This window comes from Ochotona princeps, chromosome X (genome assembly GCF_030435755.1).
Source record: "Ochotona princeps isolate mOchPri1 chromosome X, mOchPri1.hap1, whole genome shotgun sequence".
NCBI lineage: Eukaryota > Metazoa > Chordata > Mammalia > Lagomorpha > Ochotonidae > Ochotona > Ochotona princeps.
In genome coordinates this window covers 222386-240661 of record NC_080865.1, presented here as the reverse complement: position 1 = coordinate 240661, position 18276 = coordinate 222386, and the positions used below count along the sequence as shown (strand labels likewise).

Below are 18276 nucleotides of genomic sequence, written 5' to 3'. Positions count from 1 at the left end.
GCTTGTAGCAGTTGCTCATTCTCCCGGGCAAGGTCCTCCACGTCTGCCCACTGTAGTCCAACAGCCGAGCTCTGGCCAACTGTTTTGCCCCTAGAGTGTGCTCTCTTCAGGCAGACCCAAGATGGCCTGGTTCAGTCTCCACAGCAGGCAAATAGCAGGCCGGAAACCAGCCCCCCCCACCCGACCCCGCTGAAGCTCAAGTTCACAGCAAGTGGCGCTACAGGACAAGTCGGAGTGCCTGCTGGAGCCCCAGCCAACCCGGGCCGCACAGCCCTCCCGGTGCCCGCCCGACGGCCCCCCAACTGGCCAGCATGGGCCCGCGGTGCGCGCGGGGCCGGAAGGGCAGCGAGGTGGGGAGGGCGGGGGAGCCGCGCGCACCGCGGGGCGTTCCCCGAGTGCCGCCCCGCCCACGCGCCTCCCGCGCCGCGAACGGCTGAGTCACGCCCGGCGCCCCGCCCAGCGTCCGAGCTTCGCTGCCGCCGCCGCTGCCGGAGTGAGTGCCTGTGGCCCCGCGCTGGTGGGCTGGGGGTGGGGGGTGGCGGCCAGCCACATCCCGCTGTACACAGCTAGCGGAGTGACCGAGGACGCCTCGGCCTTCCTCCGAGGCGATGTAGCCGGTGCCTCTTCTCCAGCTGTTCCCAGGACCCAGTTGATTCATTCTAGGAGTGGCGAAGGACACGCAAGTTGTCGCTGAGGGGTTACAGCAGTGCTTTTTCGTGTGTAGCTAGATAGCAACTTGCAGTTGGAGTATTGATGTCAATTCTGGGGCATCCCATCACTGCTGCCAGCTTGGTGCCATTTTGGGAGAGGCCTTGGCTACCAGGAAGCTATAGCTTGGCAGAGATGCACACCTGTCTTCATCCAGAGACTTATGTTCAACAACTGATTTAAGCCTTCCATCTTTTAAAGAACAAAACCTTTTTAAAAAGATTTACTTTTTTCTTGAAAATCAAACTTATACACACACAAGGAAAAACAGAGAAAGGTCCTCCATCTGCTGGCCCGTTCCCTAAATGGGTTGCAAAAGCCACAGATGGGTTGGCGAGAAGCCAGGAGGCAGGAGCTTCCTCAGGGTGTCTCAGGGAGGGCAGCTGCTCCAGGTCTTGAGCGTCCTCCACTGCTTTCCCAGGCCACCAGCAGGACTAGAATTGGAGTCCAAATGGGATACCGTCGCTGCAGGCAGATGGCCAGCTTGCTATGCCATTAAATGATCAATCATCTATTAATTATTTGAAAGAGGGCAGAGAGAGAGAAAGAGAGAGAATGAGAGACTGTGACCAGCTTCCATCTGCTGGTTCACTTTCCACATGGCCACAGTGGGCCCAGGCAGAGGGAACTCCATCTGGGACTGTTCCACACCCAACTCCCCACCCCCCACCCTGGGTGACAGGAGCTCAATTTCTTGAGCCAGCACTTGCTGCCTCAGCAGGTGTACGTTGGCAGGTAGTTGGGACTCTGGCATGGCATGTGGGCATCTTAGTTGCCTGGCCAAATGCCTACCTCGAGGGGTCTGCCTTTCTTAAAACAGCTCTCTTGACTCCGGCAGGGCTATTGGCAGGAAGTGATTATGTTTTGCTCAAAGAAGAGACTTAGCAGGTCAGGACTTCTGTGTGCAAAGAGTTGCGGTAGAAAAAAGGTTGATATATTTGTCTTGTGATAGTCCATTGGCTAGAGTTTCAACTCTCTGAAGAGGAAATGGGGGACAGGTGGATCCTGAAATACAGGCTGCATTGTCAAGGGAAGTTTGTCTATAGTTGTCTATACACTAGGAGATGTCATGGGAAAGCTCAAAGGTTCCTTGGCCGAAAAGTTGGCCTTGAACTTTTGGGCTAGAAGACGGCTTTCAATGACAACCTTCTCAGTATGTTCTGGTACGAGTCACCAACTTGAGTGTGCTCTGTGCTCACTGTGGTGACACACAAATCTCCCAGCCATGGACCTCATTGGTGACACTTACCCTATGGGGTGCTACTGGAGGCGGGGTTGTGGGGAGGTTCAGAATGTTCAGTGAGGTGGAGCAGATACAATGCTCACTGAAGGCCCTTAGTAGGTATCCAACAGTGTTTGTTGCTCACCCTTGTGGGAGGGTGGCTCCCAGATCACGTGAGAAAACAATTTTAAATAGTGAGTGGGGTACCAGGTGCCCACTAGTACTCAGCTTCACTGCTGCTGTTGTTCAATATCACTGTTATTGTGTGAAGGCACCAAACACGGGCCCTGTGTGCGGGAAGCAATCAGTGAGCTCCAGCTGAGACTGTCTGGGGTAGATCTCATTTTGATGTCCTTTGTTTTTCAGTCCTTGGACTCCCTTCTCTGTCACTTATTTTTGTTTTATTCCCTCTTTTGTCCTCCATCGTCTACAGCTCAGCATCACAACACTCTTTGGACGTTAACATGGCGTCCTCCAAGAAGGTTACCTTCTCGGTCCTCAGCTGGGAGCAGCCAGAAGGGGTTGGAGCACGCGTGCGCAGAAGCATTGGCAGGCCTGAGGTATGCTGCAGGTTGGGGGAGTCTGGTATTCTCTCTTGGCGGACATGGCTGGTGATTTAGGAAGAAAGGGCCTAGAGCTTGTGAGCTTCCTGGTGGGACTCCATGGGAACCAGCCCAAGCCTCTGGGGGGTTTCTGTGATGTGGGACCGAGGTTCTGGCAGCGGGCGCAGCTGAGCTTGCAGGCCTGTGTGCAGCTCTCTCCCAGCCTCATCCCAGCTTGGCCCGGCTTGCTTTCTGCCTCAGCATGCGCAGTGTCAGTGATGCCCATCCTGCAGTTTGTATGCCCACAGTTTGCAGCATAGGGAGCCACTACGTGAACTATTCCTCGTTCCTACGAGAGAATATGATGGGTGAGGCCTGTTCTTAGAATTGTATTCATAAATCACATTGAATCTGTTAAAAAAAACTAATTTGAATGAAAAAAATAAGGACACAGAGTTATTTATTCTAAACAATCCCCACGATTTAAAATATGCAGCTCTATGGAAGCCAAAGGCAACGTCCTCTCTTACCAGCTGTTAAGCTAGGAGTTTAGGGCTGCTGCTGCCCAGGGCTTTTTCCTTAGGGGAGAGTTACACTGCGACACAGGCGCCCGGACCTGCGCGACCAGGGCAGTGTAGAAGGAACAGACTTTCTGCCAGGGACTTATCCTTATAGACCTCAGTGAGGTGATAAACTTGGACTGGAAAAATGTTACATCACCAGTTTAACCCCTAATGAACTTTTGCCTCAATTTTTAAAACTGGTTTTCATGTGTATGTAGTTTGTATTTTAAGTGTAAAATTTATATTGAAAGCATTCTAAGTGTACAGTTTAGTGGCCTTGAATTTGTTAGAGTGCGACCCTAACCGCCACTGAAGACCAACCTTTAACATTTGCTTGAGCTCTGTGTGCTGTCCGTGAGCGGCAGCAGGTTACCCACATCTGTGCAGTCGCAGTGGATTGAGCTTGTGGAGAGGTATACACCTCACAGTTTGGAGATTAGGGAGTTAAGACAACTGCTGCCAGCTCTTGCTAGCTATTAAGTCACTAGCTTATGAATGGATTTTTTTTAAAATTCTGTTAACCACATTTAAGGAGAATTTTTTTTCCTTGTTAATCCTGTGTGTTTTATGTCATGTATATAAGAACAATATTTTGAGAAGGAATTGGTAGGTTTTTCCCAGTCTGTGAAAGGGGTTCACAGAACCAAATTCACAAGATGTGTCCTCGACAGATGAACCAATTAAAGTATTAGCCACCCTTGACATATAGTAATGATTTACCCACAGGTGTCTTTAGGGTCTTTGAATTCTTTCCAGTTACCCTGTTGCTGATGTCAGCCAGTTGACTATGACATCGTCCCCACCTGCGCTCGCATTTAGTCATTAGAACAAACCAGTTTTTGTGAATGCTTTGGAAGACAATGTTTGCCAGAGCCTGAGTGACATTTGGAAGTAAGCAGGCGGAAGTGATGGAGGCACATGCAGGGAGCTTGGTGGGGCTGCTCACAGGCTGCTGGCACTGGGTTCAAGTCAAAGAAGCTGGGCCACAAAGATGAACAGCACAGGATCTCCCTCACAGGTAAAACCTCAAACAGCAGGGGCGGAGAGAACAGTAGCTCCCAGGAGCAGAAGAGGCAGGAGAGATGCTGTACAAAGCATACAGTTTGTGACAGCTATGTTATTCTCCATTGTAGGAGCATTCTGTTTTGCTCCTCTACATAACCTTGCCAGAAAGGCAGGCCTCTTACCTTCTCATCCTGAGAGAGTGCAAGCATTTGTCTCAGAATTTCATTTATAAATCTTTTAGTTCATGGATCTGTAAGAAAAGTTTAATCGAAATAGATGCAATGTCATTATCATAATTAAAAATTGAAAGAATATCTTGATATCATGAAATAGCCTTGATGATGCTTGGTCTTCACTGCACTGGCCTCTGTAGATGGTCCTCACCATTTGCAAAGTCTGCAGATACTGAGCAGGGTAGAGGGGCCTGGAGTCATGGCTGCATCCCTACCTGTCTGGGCTTCGGGGCAGCAGGACCCTTTCCCCTTCTGCCGGGTTCTGCCTGGCACCCGGCAGTCTAATGTGGAGGGTCTTTTCTGCAGCTGTGTAGGCCTGGGGTAGTTGGCCTGACTCCAGGCTGCTACCACAGGTAAGACTGCCTTTGTGTTGGCCAGGATGCACTTCCACTGTGTGTGACAGAATGCATCTGCCCAAAGAAATGGCCAGTGGAAGTGTTTGGGTTTCTCTTTGCACAGCCCCGGAACAAGCAGTCTGGGCTGGACCTGGAGGCACCATACTTGCCAGAGACACACACACTCTCTCTCTGTCTGGGGTTATAATTCTTTGAATTTTCCTAGCATTACTGCAAGTTATTCACATGCACTCTCTCTGTGTGTCTGTCTCTCTCTCTCTCTGCCTCCCCTGCCTCTCAGCCTCTGCCCCCCCCCCCTCCGTTTGCTTTTCTATCTCTGGAGCAGGATTGCACATTATATGCATGGCGTCAATGAGTGCTGTAGGAAGACTGTGCCCCCTTTGCTTACTTAGCCATGTTTCGTGCTTTGACCAGTTAGTTGGGCACGATTAGTGATTGCACACAATTCTTTTGGCTTGTTTTTACTCTTGCCCTTAGTTAAAAGAATAGCATGACCTTGATAACTGTTTCAATTTGCTTCCCAGAATGAGAATGTAATCCACACAAGAGGAGTTGGAGGACCACCTATCTCCTTGGTAATCAGGAGAGAGAGTAATGTTTCCTCAAAGCTGTCCTTGAGGCCCAGAGAGGGAAAGCAGGTGGCAGAGAGAGCTGTTAGAGCTGCTTTTTATTTTTAGTTTGTAAGACCACCATGCACCACTTCCAAAGCCATAGCACCCCAAGCCCAAAGGGTGTGGCTATCTTCTACCTTAGGGAAAATGAACACTGCAGAGTGGAGGTACCTGGCATCATGTGTAGGGGTGGGCACAAGCTTGTGCAGGCACAGTTCAGAAACACGTGATGGTAGCAAGGTGTCAGCTCCTTCTGGGATCAGAGGTCTTGGCACTAACATTTGAGAAAGGTTAACTGGAACATTTGTACATACTCTGTTGTTTTGGCCGTGACCATGACTAGTTGCAGCTTACTGAACTGTGACTGGACTGCTCAGGCTTGTGCCCACTCCTATACATGATGACAGATCCACTCTACCTTCAACTTAAGTCCTACATCTATTTCAAGAGCAAGGTCAAGGGGCCAGCATTGGGCATAGTAGGTAGAACCACCTCCGTGACACCAGCATACCTTGTGGGTTCTGGTTTGTGTCCTGGCTTCTCCACTTGGGATCTAGCTCTGTACTAATGGCCTGGGGAAAGCAGTAGAGGATGGCCCAAGTGCTTGGACCCCTGGTACTCAGAGAGGAGACCCACCTGAAACTCCAGGCCTTACCCTAGCCTTTTTGGGGAGTGAACCAGTGAATATGAGATCTTTCTCTCTCTTTCACTCACTCAATCTCACTGTCTTTCTAATTCTGACTTTCAAATAAACAAATAAATCTTTACAAACAGCCAGGTCAAGTATGAGTCCTTGGGGTCTTCCCTGCTACCACCACACTCTGAGCATTTATCGTGATATACAATAAACTTTTTGGTGTGTTCCCCTTGAGATTATGGATCTGTTTAGAGTACAGATAATATCTTGTTTGCACTTTGCTGTTTCTATCTTAGATCATGAATGGTTGTCCAAATGTTAACTCTCTTGCATACTCAGTGAACCCCCATGTGTGTTTAAGGGCCTCTGACTGAAGGTGATTTTCATTGCAAGAAGTTTCCCACTGGCTATGTAATTTTCTATGAGTTTTGCCAGGTTTTTTCATCAATGTTATGCCTGGTAACATAGCTTCAAAAGTTTGTCTAAGCTGTTGGGTTTTATTTTTGTTTCAGTTAAAAAATCTGGATCCCTTTTTACTGCTTGATGAATTCAAAGGCGGTAGACCAGGTGGATTTCCTGATCACCCTCATCGAGGTTTTGAAACAGTGAGTATAATAAGTTGGCTGTAGAAGTGGGTGTATTATACCTTGCTTCTGACTTCTAATAGAATGTTCAAGTTTAAAGGCAATGCATAATAGGCTAAAATTAATTTATAAGTTACTGGATATAGGCTATCTACTATAATAGCATATCTGTTTTCCAACTATTATATTTGAGTTTGAATATTGGATGTTTTTAAATATTTTTTCCAATTTGTGCCCCCTGGAGATATTCCTTTTTGAGCTATTAATAAGGAATAAGAATTGACTGGTCAGATCATTATTTTTAAGACTTATTTATTTATTTTTATTGGAAAGTCAGATTTACAAAGAGAAGGAAAGACAGAAAAAGATCTTCCATCTGCTGGTTCACTCCCCAAGTGGCCGCAATGGCTGGAGCTGAGCCAATCCGATGCCAGGAACCTGGAGCTTCTTCCAGGTCTCCCATGCAGGTGCAGGATCCCAAGGCTTTGGGCCATCCTTGACTGCTTTCCCAGGCCACAAACAGGGAGCTGGATGGAAGTGGAGCAGCTGGGATGTGAACTGGCACCCATATGGGATCCCGGGGTATTCAAGGTGAGGATTTAGCCACTAGTCTACTGTGCCAGGTCCATTAATATTTTCAGAAGTAAAAAAAAAAATTGACTAAAACTGTAAAACTATTGAAGAGATCATTAGGATTATTTTATGTAGGAATCCTGTTTCTATGTGAGACTATTGAGAAATATTTAACCTCATATAACCCAATACTATCCTCTCCTGAAGGTTTATTGTAGAATTAAGGAAGTGAGTGATGACATGGCCACAGACACAGTGACTCAGCAGTCTGTTAAGGAAGATTAGAGACCCTGCTGAGCACTGGTGTGCAGTGTGAGTAGCACGATGCTATGCCACTGCAGGGATTTCCCCACGTACAAAGACTCTGCGAAAGCCCGGGGGCAGTGCCTCCTGAGCTAGCAAGTGCAGCCAACTGCCCCTGCCATGGGGATGTGTGAGGGAACCCATTTTCCGCCAAGAGTGCCCACACAGTATCTTTACCTACCTTTTGAAATCCATACCATTTTTTTTTAAAGATTTATTTTATTTTTATTACAAAGTCAGATATACTGAGAGGAGGAGAGATAGAGAGGAAGTGGAGCTGCCGGGATTAGAACCAGCGGCCATATGGGATCAAGGCAAGGACCTTAGCCACTAGGCCACGCCGCCGAGCCCAAAATCCATACCATTTTGACAAGTGAAAACAAACACCTCATCATGGTTTTTATTGATGTTTCTCTCATTTGAAGGTAGTTAGCTTTCAAACATTTGCTCACCAGGTTTATTGGCATCTTTAGCTATTCCCACCCTCCCCCATGGTGATACGTTATAGATAGCATGTGAATGCTAAGTCTTTTTTGTTTGGAATCTAAGTTTATTGTTCTTGATGTTGTTTGACAATAAACTTAGGCACAAACCAACAGAAGGGTGAGTAATGCAAGGTACAATAGGCCCTGTCGCTCAAGGGCCTATGCAATAGTATCGTTGGTCTCGTGTGGCATTGCCCTTCCCTACCGCCCAGCTGTGGCCTCAGGTCAGCATTTCAGCATTCCCGAATGATTGGCATGCACATTAAATGTGAGAAATGGGGTTTGGAGGACCTTGAGATAGAAATATTGAGCTTCTGTAAGACAAATCGGAGCGAGAACCTAGTTCTGCAGAGCCAATGGCCAATCATTGTTCTCGGCTGAACTAAAATCTGGCTAGCTGATACAGATGCCGTTAGAGACTTGCGTGGAAACAGGGGAAGAAAGCCCGGCCCTGGGGAAAGGAGGCAGAGCTGTGCACAAAACCCAGCAGCCAGGGCCCTTGGTGTTCCTGCCAGGAGTCCATTGTCTGCCAAAGCTCTTGTGGCCTTGCTCTGCCCTGTTCTGGTAAGGCCTCTCGTCACCATTTGTGGAAGTCATTAGAAACAATGAACGCTCTGAAACATGGACGAGCCTTGCCAAATTATAGTTTGGCTCACAAAACAGAGCTGCTTACCGTTCACACCCCATTGGTGAAGCCCCCACCTTCACCAGCACTAAGAAACGTGTTTTGTGTTGTTCAGAACTACCCTTCGCATACAGACTTGAGACCTTCCAGGTTTTAAGACTGGGCATGCCATGGGCCAGGGAACCTTCTAGGCCAGGTGGAAGGCGTGACTCTTCCTGTTTACTGACACTTGCACCCTGTTAACAGTTAACTACCAGGCCTGCTTTGCCAGGACATTTTAGAATGCTTTTGTCCATTCTGTTCGTGATTGGGCTGAGAAGTGTTTTTAAAGGGTTTCCACTGCAAGTCCCAGCAGGTTCTTTGATTTTGTTCGGGAGAACAAGCCTGTGCTGTTTCCAAGGGTGTGCCCATCAGAAAAGCCACTTTGCTGTTGGTTGGTCGGAAGCCAGCAGCACTTGCTAGCAGTGCCTGAACAGTATCGCAGAGAGGAAGGGAAAGGTCCTGGTGATTCACGCCTCAAGCTTGTGAGCCGATTCCTGCTGCTTCTCGCCTGCAGTGCGCCTGCTCCTGAAGGCAGACCTTCGGGACTGACGGCAGGAGGCTTGATGCCATTCAGCGTCCATTTGGGGAAGCAAGAAAACACCATAGGAGAAGTGCACATCGTCACGACCTTCCGTGGTTAAATGAGATTTAACACTGAGACAGAACCTGGGTGCCTGTTAGCATGAGCAAGAAGATGAGTCCCCAGTAGCACCCTCTGTCTGGCTCTGCAGGCTTGAGGGCTGTTAGTAAGAGCGGTAATGACTGGGAAGGAAGACAGAAATGATGCGGTGCTGGGTAGTATGATAGGAAAAGGCAAGCCAGTGGCTGAACCCAGCTTTGGTTGGTGATATGATTGGAGGAGGGGCAAGGGCAGTCGTGCTTGGTGTCCTGCCATGGAGGGACAGTGGGGCACATGGACGTTGGTGTGCATAGTGGCTTGGGGTGAAGGAGGTAAAGCCACCCCCGCCTCCTGCCTACTCTTTGGCACCACAGTACTAAACCTCTTAATGAATGGCCAGACATAAAACGTGTAAAACCCATCACTCTGCTGTAGAAAAGCAATAATCAGATGTAAGTAGGAACACATCACATTTGTAACGGCAGTCAGGACCGCTATAATTCCAGAGGAGAAGTTATTCCCTTTTAACCCAGTAATCCTGCTTCTATGAATGTGGTCATTTTCTCGGAGGGAAAAAACCAGGCTAAGAAGAAAGGATTATTAGCCAAATGTATTTTTGCAGTACATTTTTTTAAAAAGGACAAAGTATTTGAAATAATGGGGGCAATGACCTATCTGTAAATTATAAAGAAATTATATCTGGAAGCCAGAAGATTATTCAGCACTGTTTATAAAGACAAATATTGGAAATAATTTCAGTGTCACTGATCATGGGATGATTACATTGGAGCTTGTGTGGCTGAGCAGAGTTTGCCTCTTGAGTGGCGCAGTCCTAGCTGCAGGGAGCTGTTGCACGCGTTGGAGCCTCTCCAGCATGGCCCTGGCCCACAAGGCAAGCAGCACCTGCTCCTCCGCAGCAGGTCCCCTCCCAAGAAGAAATTAAAGCTGTGTGCACGCACCTGAGTTCCGAAGTAGGTAGGCAGAATCCCAAAAGTACAAATATCATATGTTCTCTCTGATATAAGGCAACCTCCATGCAAAATACATGATTAATAGCTAGAAGATTACATGTACATGCGGTTGCCTAGAGGAACTGGGTCATAGAGACGATTAGGTAGCAGTGTGTCAATGAAGATACACTGCAGTATGCATCTCTACTCCCAGATCAAAGATGGACTCCCAGTGAGACTGTTATCTTGACAGCAGGATGCTGGACTCTCTGCCATTGTCTATACCTATAATATCATGACACACTTAAATAGCACAATGATGGACTTGTGATTGTTTTCGAAGGACTTTACTATTAATAATATTTACTTATAAACTTTACTATTACTAGTAATAATAGAGGGGAAATTGGGGGGAAGGGAGTTGGGGAGGTAAGCTGGGAAATCCCAGAGCCTGTGGAACTGTAATCATAAACAAACAAACAAATAAACAAACAAACCAAAGTCGATGGGCAGGACCCTGCTTGAGCATTAGAATATGATTCATTAAGGCCGGCTGAGAGGTGTCCAGTAGGAGAAATTGCACATGCCGAGGGGGAGGTATCAGTGCTGAGGCGCCGAGAGAAATGTGGAGTGTTTGGTAGGCTGGAAGACATACGTGAAATTTGGAGAGTGGAGGTAACGGTGGAGGATAGGATCTGCGCATGTCATAGAAATGGGGGCTGGTTGGCCTGGAGGCCTGGATGTGGGGGTAAGATGGGAGATGAAATCTAAATGCACATCGGGCTATCGTGGGCAGGCCTTCACAGCTGAGTGGGAGCTCTGTTTATGAATGAGTGGCCCATGGTTTTCATCCTGAAACTCCCAAGAGAACACAGTTGTGTTAAGAAGCACAAGCCTTAGTCTAAACGTTTGGTTTTCAGTGATTACTGCCAGTGTCCCTTGCTCTCTCTTGAGGACGATTTTGCCCACCTGAGTCGTGCTAGGGGCTGGTTGGTAGTCACAGCCTCAGGGTGCTACTGCCATCTAGCGGTTGTAAGCCTGCCATGGGTAACCATCCTTCAACGCACATGCCAAAGAATTAAACCCTGGCCGTGGTCAACAAGTGTGGGTCCCATGTGCGAAGCAGAAGGTTAACCACATTTTCTTTCAAAGAAATAAATTCAGACATAATTTCTCCACTCACTCCACACAATTAGAATCTGTGTCTTAAAGACTACTTTCCTAAGAGAAGGGGAGACATTCCTAGGACTATATATATATATATATATGAATACAGTCGTTTAATATATATATTTAATATATATTTATATATATTTATATTTATTTAATATATATATTAAAAAACGTTTTATTTGAAAGGCAGATTTATAGAGAGAGAGAGATAGAGCAATGTCTTCCAATCTGCTGACTCACCTTCCAATCTGCTGACTCACCTTCCACATGGCCTCAATGGCCAGATCTGAACTGATATGAAGCCAGGATCCAGGAGCCTCCTGTGGGTCTCCCATGTAGGTGCAGGGTACCATTGTCTACTGCTTTCCCAGGCCATAAGCAAGGATCTGGATTGGAAGTAGAGCAGCCAGAACTAGAACTGGTATCCATATGGGATGCTGGCACTATAGTCAGAGGCTTAACCTGTTATACCACAGTGCTGGCCCTCTTAGAGTTCTTAAGTAGAATAATTGGGGATGAAGAGGAGTTGGTGCGGGAGTTAGAATCACAGTGCTTCCAAGACCTACAGCCCCTATGCAAACGCCCAGACTCCAGTCCCGGCTCTTCTCGAGATTCCAGCTTCTTTGTGATGTGCACCGTAGGAGGCAACAGGTGATGGCGCAGATCCTTTGGTTCTGGTCATCAGAGTAGGAGTCTTTGTTGTGTTCCTGGCTCCCAGTTTGCCTTGGCCCAGCCCTTACTGTTGCTGGTGCTTAGGGAATGAGCTAGTAGATGGAGGCCCCTGTTTATCTCTCTATATATTAAATTAAAATTTAAAAATAAATCAGGAAAGGGAAATGATGAGATTATGACTACAAACCAGTAATTAAAACATTATGTCATCTTCAGCTGTAGTTAATGACCTAGGTTACATTGTACCTAGGCAAGTGTTACACTGTTGGGAGAGGAGCAGCCAATTGCTGGTGGGCATCCTGGGCCTAGTTTTGCTGAATTTGTGTTAACAATATTATTGTGCTAGCATAGTCACCTGTTCTGGGGTTTTTTTTGAAGATATGTTGGGGGCAGACACTGGCACACCAACAGACAGGGTCCGGGGACCTGCACCTGAGTGTGCATGGGCCCTGGGTAGGCTGGCATGGCACACCACCGGAGGACCGGGCATAGAGAGCTGTGGATCGCTCAGGGAAGGGGGAATCTGCATATGTGTGGGAGGAAGGATTGTTGAGGGATGACATGACAAGTGAAGAGTGACTGCTAGGGTCTCCCACCAGCCTGGTGACTCAGTGGTTTGGAGAAGGGGAACCAGGGGACCTTTCAGGACAGAGACCTGAGCTGGGATTGTTGGCGTCAACCACCATCTACTAGTACATACAAAACCAAGCCTGGGGGTGGCTACCTGGCAGGGGTCGACCATAACATCTGCCAGTTGGCATGGGGGGGTGGGTCATGTTCGACCAGCCCATGACACTAACCAGCATGTGAGAGAACTGGGTCTGGGAGCAGAGTCTTTGGGAGATTTGTAGGTTTACTCCTGTGGAGCTACCGTACCAGCTGGTTTGCTCAAGGGCCGGGGTGGTGATGGGCTGAGCTAGATATGACCATGGAACTCACCAAACACTCTTCCACAAATCTTCAGTCCTATTCGTAATGTCCTTCAGAATTAAGCAACCAATAGACTTTTTCCTGGTGCAGGGCCCCAGTCGTCTGGGCTGTGCTCTGTTGCATTTCCCAGACGCATCAGCAGAAAGCTGGATCAGAGGTGGCATAGCAGGGACTCACACTGATGACCACGCATTTTTAGAAGTATTCTCGTATACCTGGTTGGGTGAGGTCTAGTTGCAGTGAAACAGTAGACGAACCTCATTTGGGCCAGCAGAGGGCTCTCTTAAGCAGCAGTAGTTCTCACAACCCACTTCCAAGCTGGATGCAGACAGAATTTTGCAGATGGGAAATTTGAACAGTCATAAAAGTTGGCAACCAACCCACTCCTTTGAGGTCCCTTCAATATATCATGAGAGTGACCCAGTGGATGGAAGATCTTCGTCTCTCCTCTCTGTAAATCTACCTTTCCAATACTATGAATAAATCTTTTAAAAATGAGGGAAGGGAACCCCTTGGCCATGGTTTTACAGATGGACGTGGAGCAAGTTAGGAAGCCAGGCTACCTGAGTGCGTGAGGAGCCAGGGATAGTTTGGCTGAAGAGAGTCACTATAAACTTGAATTTTGATCTGGGTTTGAAGAGGAAGTAGTAATTCCTGGCTCTGGGGTTCTAGAAGCAGCTGGTAAGTCTGAAGGAGTTGTACTTGAGCTCACAGTGTAATTAGGTGCAAGAATAGGATTATACAGAACCTGCTGTGTGTCAGAAACATCAGAATGAATGGAAATTGAGTAGGTTTGGGAGATTTTGAAAGTGAAACAATGTAAAAATTGAAGAGGAAAGTAAGTCAGCTCTTCTTTTGGTTGTTAAACACTGTAACTCCCCACAGTCTAACCAAAAAAAGCTCCCTTGATCACCTCCTCTCGGATCCTGTGACTTGCAATCCCTCCACCCGCCTCACTCCTTCCTCTAGGAATCATGCCTGGCAAATGCTGAGCCCAGGGTTCAAAGCTGGTTCCTGAGCCGAGGAGTTGCCAGACTGCCCTGCAGTGGGTGAGGTGCAGCAGGAGATCCTGAAGTGTGGCGCCTTTGCAGGCTGTCACAGGGAACTGGCAAGCCCGGATCCAGCAGAGTTTGAACTTGCTTGGATTTGTCCATTAAGTATGAGCCAAGATATTCTTTTCTTCCCGTTTTGTTAAAACTACCTTTGGTGCTCGTGAAGGTGTGTGTGTGAGGTCAGGAGTGGCTGAGTCACTTCCACGGGTCGATTGTTCAGATTGCTCAGTGATTGCTCAAGTTAGTCAGATGTTTTTGCAAAAGAACTTGGGGCTGTAACTATGGACTCGGACATTGTGTTTCTGTCCTCCAAGCGCAGTTAGCAGCCTCTATTGTGCAACACGCGCCTTGCTGGTGGCGCTCACTAGCCATGACCTCAATGCAGCTTTTTGTTTTGTTTTCCTCTTTTTCTGCTCAGCTCTTCTTAGAGGAAAAGAGCCACAATTTATAGGACAAATAAAGGAAAGCATCATTTGTTTTCAAGAATGTAAACTTTTTGCTTTAAAGAATAAATCTTGGGTCTTATTCCCGCTTATTTCCACTGAGGTATTCACCCTCTTTCTAAATATACGGCAGTAAGAAACAATAAGCACTTTATCCCATCTGTTGTAATTCTTCACAGTGAAGTAATAGCTTCTTTTTTTTTAAAGATTTTTTTTTATTGTTATTGGAAAGCCAGATATACAGAGAGGAGGAGAGACAGAGAGGAAGATCTTCCGTCCGATGATTCACTCCCCAAGTGAGCTGCAACGGGCCAGTACGCGCCGATCCGAAGCCGGGAACCAGGAACCTCTTCCGGGTCTCCCACGTGGGTGCAGGGTCCCAAAGCTTTGGGCCGTCCTCAACTGCCTTCCCAGGCCACAAGCAGGGAGCTGGATGGGAAGTGGAGCTGCCGGGATTAGAACCGGCGCCCATATGGGATCCCGGGGCTGAAGTAATAGCTTCTTAAGGTGTGTCTTTCCTGGGTCTCGCAGGGCAGGGGCCACTTCTCTTTCATCACTGTTCTAGGTTTCTGTCCTCCTGCTCTGCCAAACACAAACGCCCAAGGAATTACAAACTGACAAGAACGCAAAATTACTTACTAAAGACTTCATGGAAAGGATTAGAAGGAGCAAAGAAGGAGGTGGGGCCAAGAAGCACATCAAATGCTAAAAAAAAAAAAAAACCCACCTGTTTCAGATTATAATTTTTTTACTTAATTAGACGCATACAGCTCTTGAATTTGAATATAGCGCTCAAAATTTGTCAGCCACCCACGGCAGTTCTGCAGGTGTTTGCTATTATGGAGTGCCCTAACAGGCATCTGGATTGTGTCAACTCTCAGAAATACTCTGAGTTAAAAAAAAATAAAAGAAAAAGAAAACTACAAACATAAATTAATATGCAAGCTCTCAGTCTAGAATTTACAGTACTTAGCAAAAAAATTAACAAATTGAAATATTGTAATAAACAAAAGCTCAGTGGTTTCCAGTTTGCCCAGCCCAAAGGTTGAAAAGTATAGGTTCACTTTCAGTAGTGAAAGGTGGGCATTATACCTTCAGAGAAGCCAAACTTGTGTAATTCGGTTTTCACAGAGTTTAGGTTGGGGAAAACGATGCTTACTTTTCCATGAGCAGGAAAAAGAGAATGCCACACTGTCAGAGTAGGCAGAGAGTGAGAGCCATCTCCCCAGTCTCTCAGAAAGCCTGTTGAAGTCACTCCCTAAAACCTTTCAAAATAGCCCCTCATGACGTCTGATTACGTTTTCTTCTTTAAGTGAATCATGCCTCATCCCAATTGCTTTGTGGAGTCCCCTCATGTACTGTTAGATTGCTAGCAGCTTGGAAGTGGCCAGGTTTGGACAGCTAACCAATAGATGGGGATGGAAAAGAATATGATTTGAAAGGGACTCCTTTGAGAATACAGAGTGTACAATGTAATGGTTTGTTGTGTGTATACATTGTAAAAAGGTTGTCACCTGGCAACCTGTATCCATTTGTGTGTGATGAGACTAGATGATCTACTCTTAGCAAGGGCCAAGTGTGTGTGTGTGTGTGTGTGTGTGTGTGTGTGTGTGTGTATTGTGTTATTTGAAAGGCATACACACATGTACACATACGTACAGACACACACACTTCCCAGTGCCTGCCACAGCAGGGACTGCGCCAAGCCAAAGACAGGAACTGGAACTCTATCCAGGTCTCCCCCATGGGTGGCTAGGACCCAAGTACTTGAGGCATCACGTGCTGCCTCCCAGGGTGTGTGTTAGCAGGAGGTTAGGTTGAAAGTAGGGTAGACTTGAACCAGGTCCTCTGATATGAGATGTGGGGGGTCCTTGTGGCATCTCAACTGCTGTGCCAAATGTCTGCTCTTAGAATATGTTGCTATCAGCTCTAGTCACCATCCTGTACATAAGGGTCCCGCAAGTTATTCATCTTTTTTTTTTAAGATTTATTTATTCTTATTGGAAAAGCAGATTTACAGAGAGGAGGAGAGGCAAAAATATCTTCTGTCTGCTAGCTCACTCCCCAAGTGGCAACAATAGCCAGTTGCAGCTGAGCTGATCCAAAGTCAAGAGCCGGGAGCTTCCTCTGGGCCTCCCACATGGGTATAGGTTGTGAGGCTCTGGGCCAGCCTCTACTGCTCTCGCAGGCCATAAAGCCTCCACAGCCCACCAGGGAGGTGCAGGGGAAGTGGAGCAGCCAGGACGTGAAGCAACACCCATATAGGGTGCTGGCATTTGGATGTGGAGGATTAGCCGGTGGGACTAATGTGCTGATCACCACAAGTTATTTGTTTTACAGCTCCAAGTTTGTATCTTTTGGCCAACATCTCCCCATTTTCCATCACCAACTGATGGTAGCCACCATTCTACTGTCTGTTTATATAAATGATATTTGCAAGAGTTAGGTTAGGGAGTGTGTGTATAGACCCATGTGGACTTTCTCCTTTTCCTTATGAAGCCACCAGGGTTAGATCATGGAGCCCCACCCTCACAACCTGGTTCAGTCTAATGCTCGCATGACCCTACTTTTCACCACTGTTAGTTGGTGTCCACCCTCTCAGTACCATTAGCATAAGACCTTAAAGACCAAGCTCCTGCATTCCAAGGAACAGATATTCAAGCTGTAGCATGATCCTAACAGGAAGAGGTGATATCACACTGTGATTTTGATTTGTATTTCTCTGATGATTAGTAATGCTGAACACTTTTTTTTGTACATTTGTTGGTTCAACCTGGGGTAGGATAAAATATCTGTGAAGCATGTATCAATATGGGGTTAACATTCAAAATTTATAAGGAGGATAAACAATTGATAGAACCCCCCTCTATGCCAGACAAGTAATTCGGTGGGTGAAGAATCTACTTTTCATTCTGATTTTTAAAAGGTGTCCTACCTCCTGGAAGGGGGCAGCATGGCCCATGAAGACTTCTGTGGGCACGCTGGGACAATGAACCCAGGAGATCTGCAGGTATGTCCACTGCGGAGGACTTGCTGATGGTAGTAGTCTTGGATGTGCATGCTTGCTCAACCCATTTCCAGTGCATCCATTCTGCCTTCTCCGTCTCTGACCTCTCCCTTTCTTTGGCCCCTTCCACTCAGCCTGGACACCTGCACAAGTCCCTCAGATTCTGCTCTCACACTTTTCCTGGTCCCCAGGTAGATTTTAGCTCTCACTGATACCAAGCCTAGTCCCGTTGTCACTCCTTGCGGACCTTCTCTGGAGCTGTCCAGGTAGTCTCCCTTGCTGTCATGGTTGCCAAGGTCAGTGACTGCTTCAGCACTCTCCTTTCTGGACCTCTCTGCTGCGTTTTGAGAGAACTCATTTTCAACTCACTTGTAGGGTCAGGTGTTGTCACTTAAGACAGAGCCTGCCTTTTAAATAAATAAAAATAAATCTTTTTGTAGAAGATAAAAGACTCAGATCTCTCCACCATGCTAGTCTTTTCTAAGATGTGTTATAGTTCAAATCCCCAGGAATCACCTGGGTCTTTATCAGTTTCGTAAGTCCGAACTGTCTGTTGGGTAGTTTCTGGAATCTTGTGCCTGTGTGTATGTACGTGTGCAGGCAGACATGGTGGCAGGGGGAGCTGAGCATGGCAGTGACACGTGATGTCATAGACGCCGTCAGACTGCTGCCGCAGCTGTCCCTACCGGGTCGCCGTGCATGTGGACAAAGATTGGATTGTGCATTTCCGTTTAGTGTTGCACGATCTCTTGGAGATAAGTATTACTTTTTATATTAACAGTGAAGAAATGGAGATGAAAGGGTGTTACAACAAAAATGCTCAGAACAAATAAATGGTGATTGTGGACATAGAGCCCCATTTTCTCTCCCTTTAAATCCAATGAGTGGGCCATCTTAAGAAAGATGGGAGGGAGGGTCCTTCAAAAAAGTTTACAGAAAAA

At 47.0% G+C, this 18276-nt stretch overlaps 1 protein-coding gene across 1 annotated transcript in view; it reads left to right on the top strand.

Annotated features, from left to right (window-relative positions):
* The first annotated feature begins 407 nt into the window (after positions 1-407).
* The window catches only part of PIR (pirin), a 66577-nt gene continuing 48708 nt past the window's right edge, over positions 408-18276 (top strand). Inside the window, exons 1-4 of the mRNA XM_058659232.1 lie at positions 408-497; positions 2369-2490; positions 6390-6482; positions 17255-17338. Of these exons, the coding sequence (XP_058515215.1) occupies positions 2395-2490; positions 6390-6482; positions 17255-17338 (273 nt within the window). The 5' untranslated portion in view covers positions 408-497; positions 2369-2394. The remainder of the gene's footprint in view (positions 498-2368; positions 2491-6389; positions 6483-17254; positions 17339-18276) is intronic.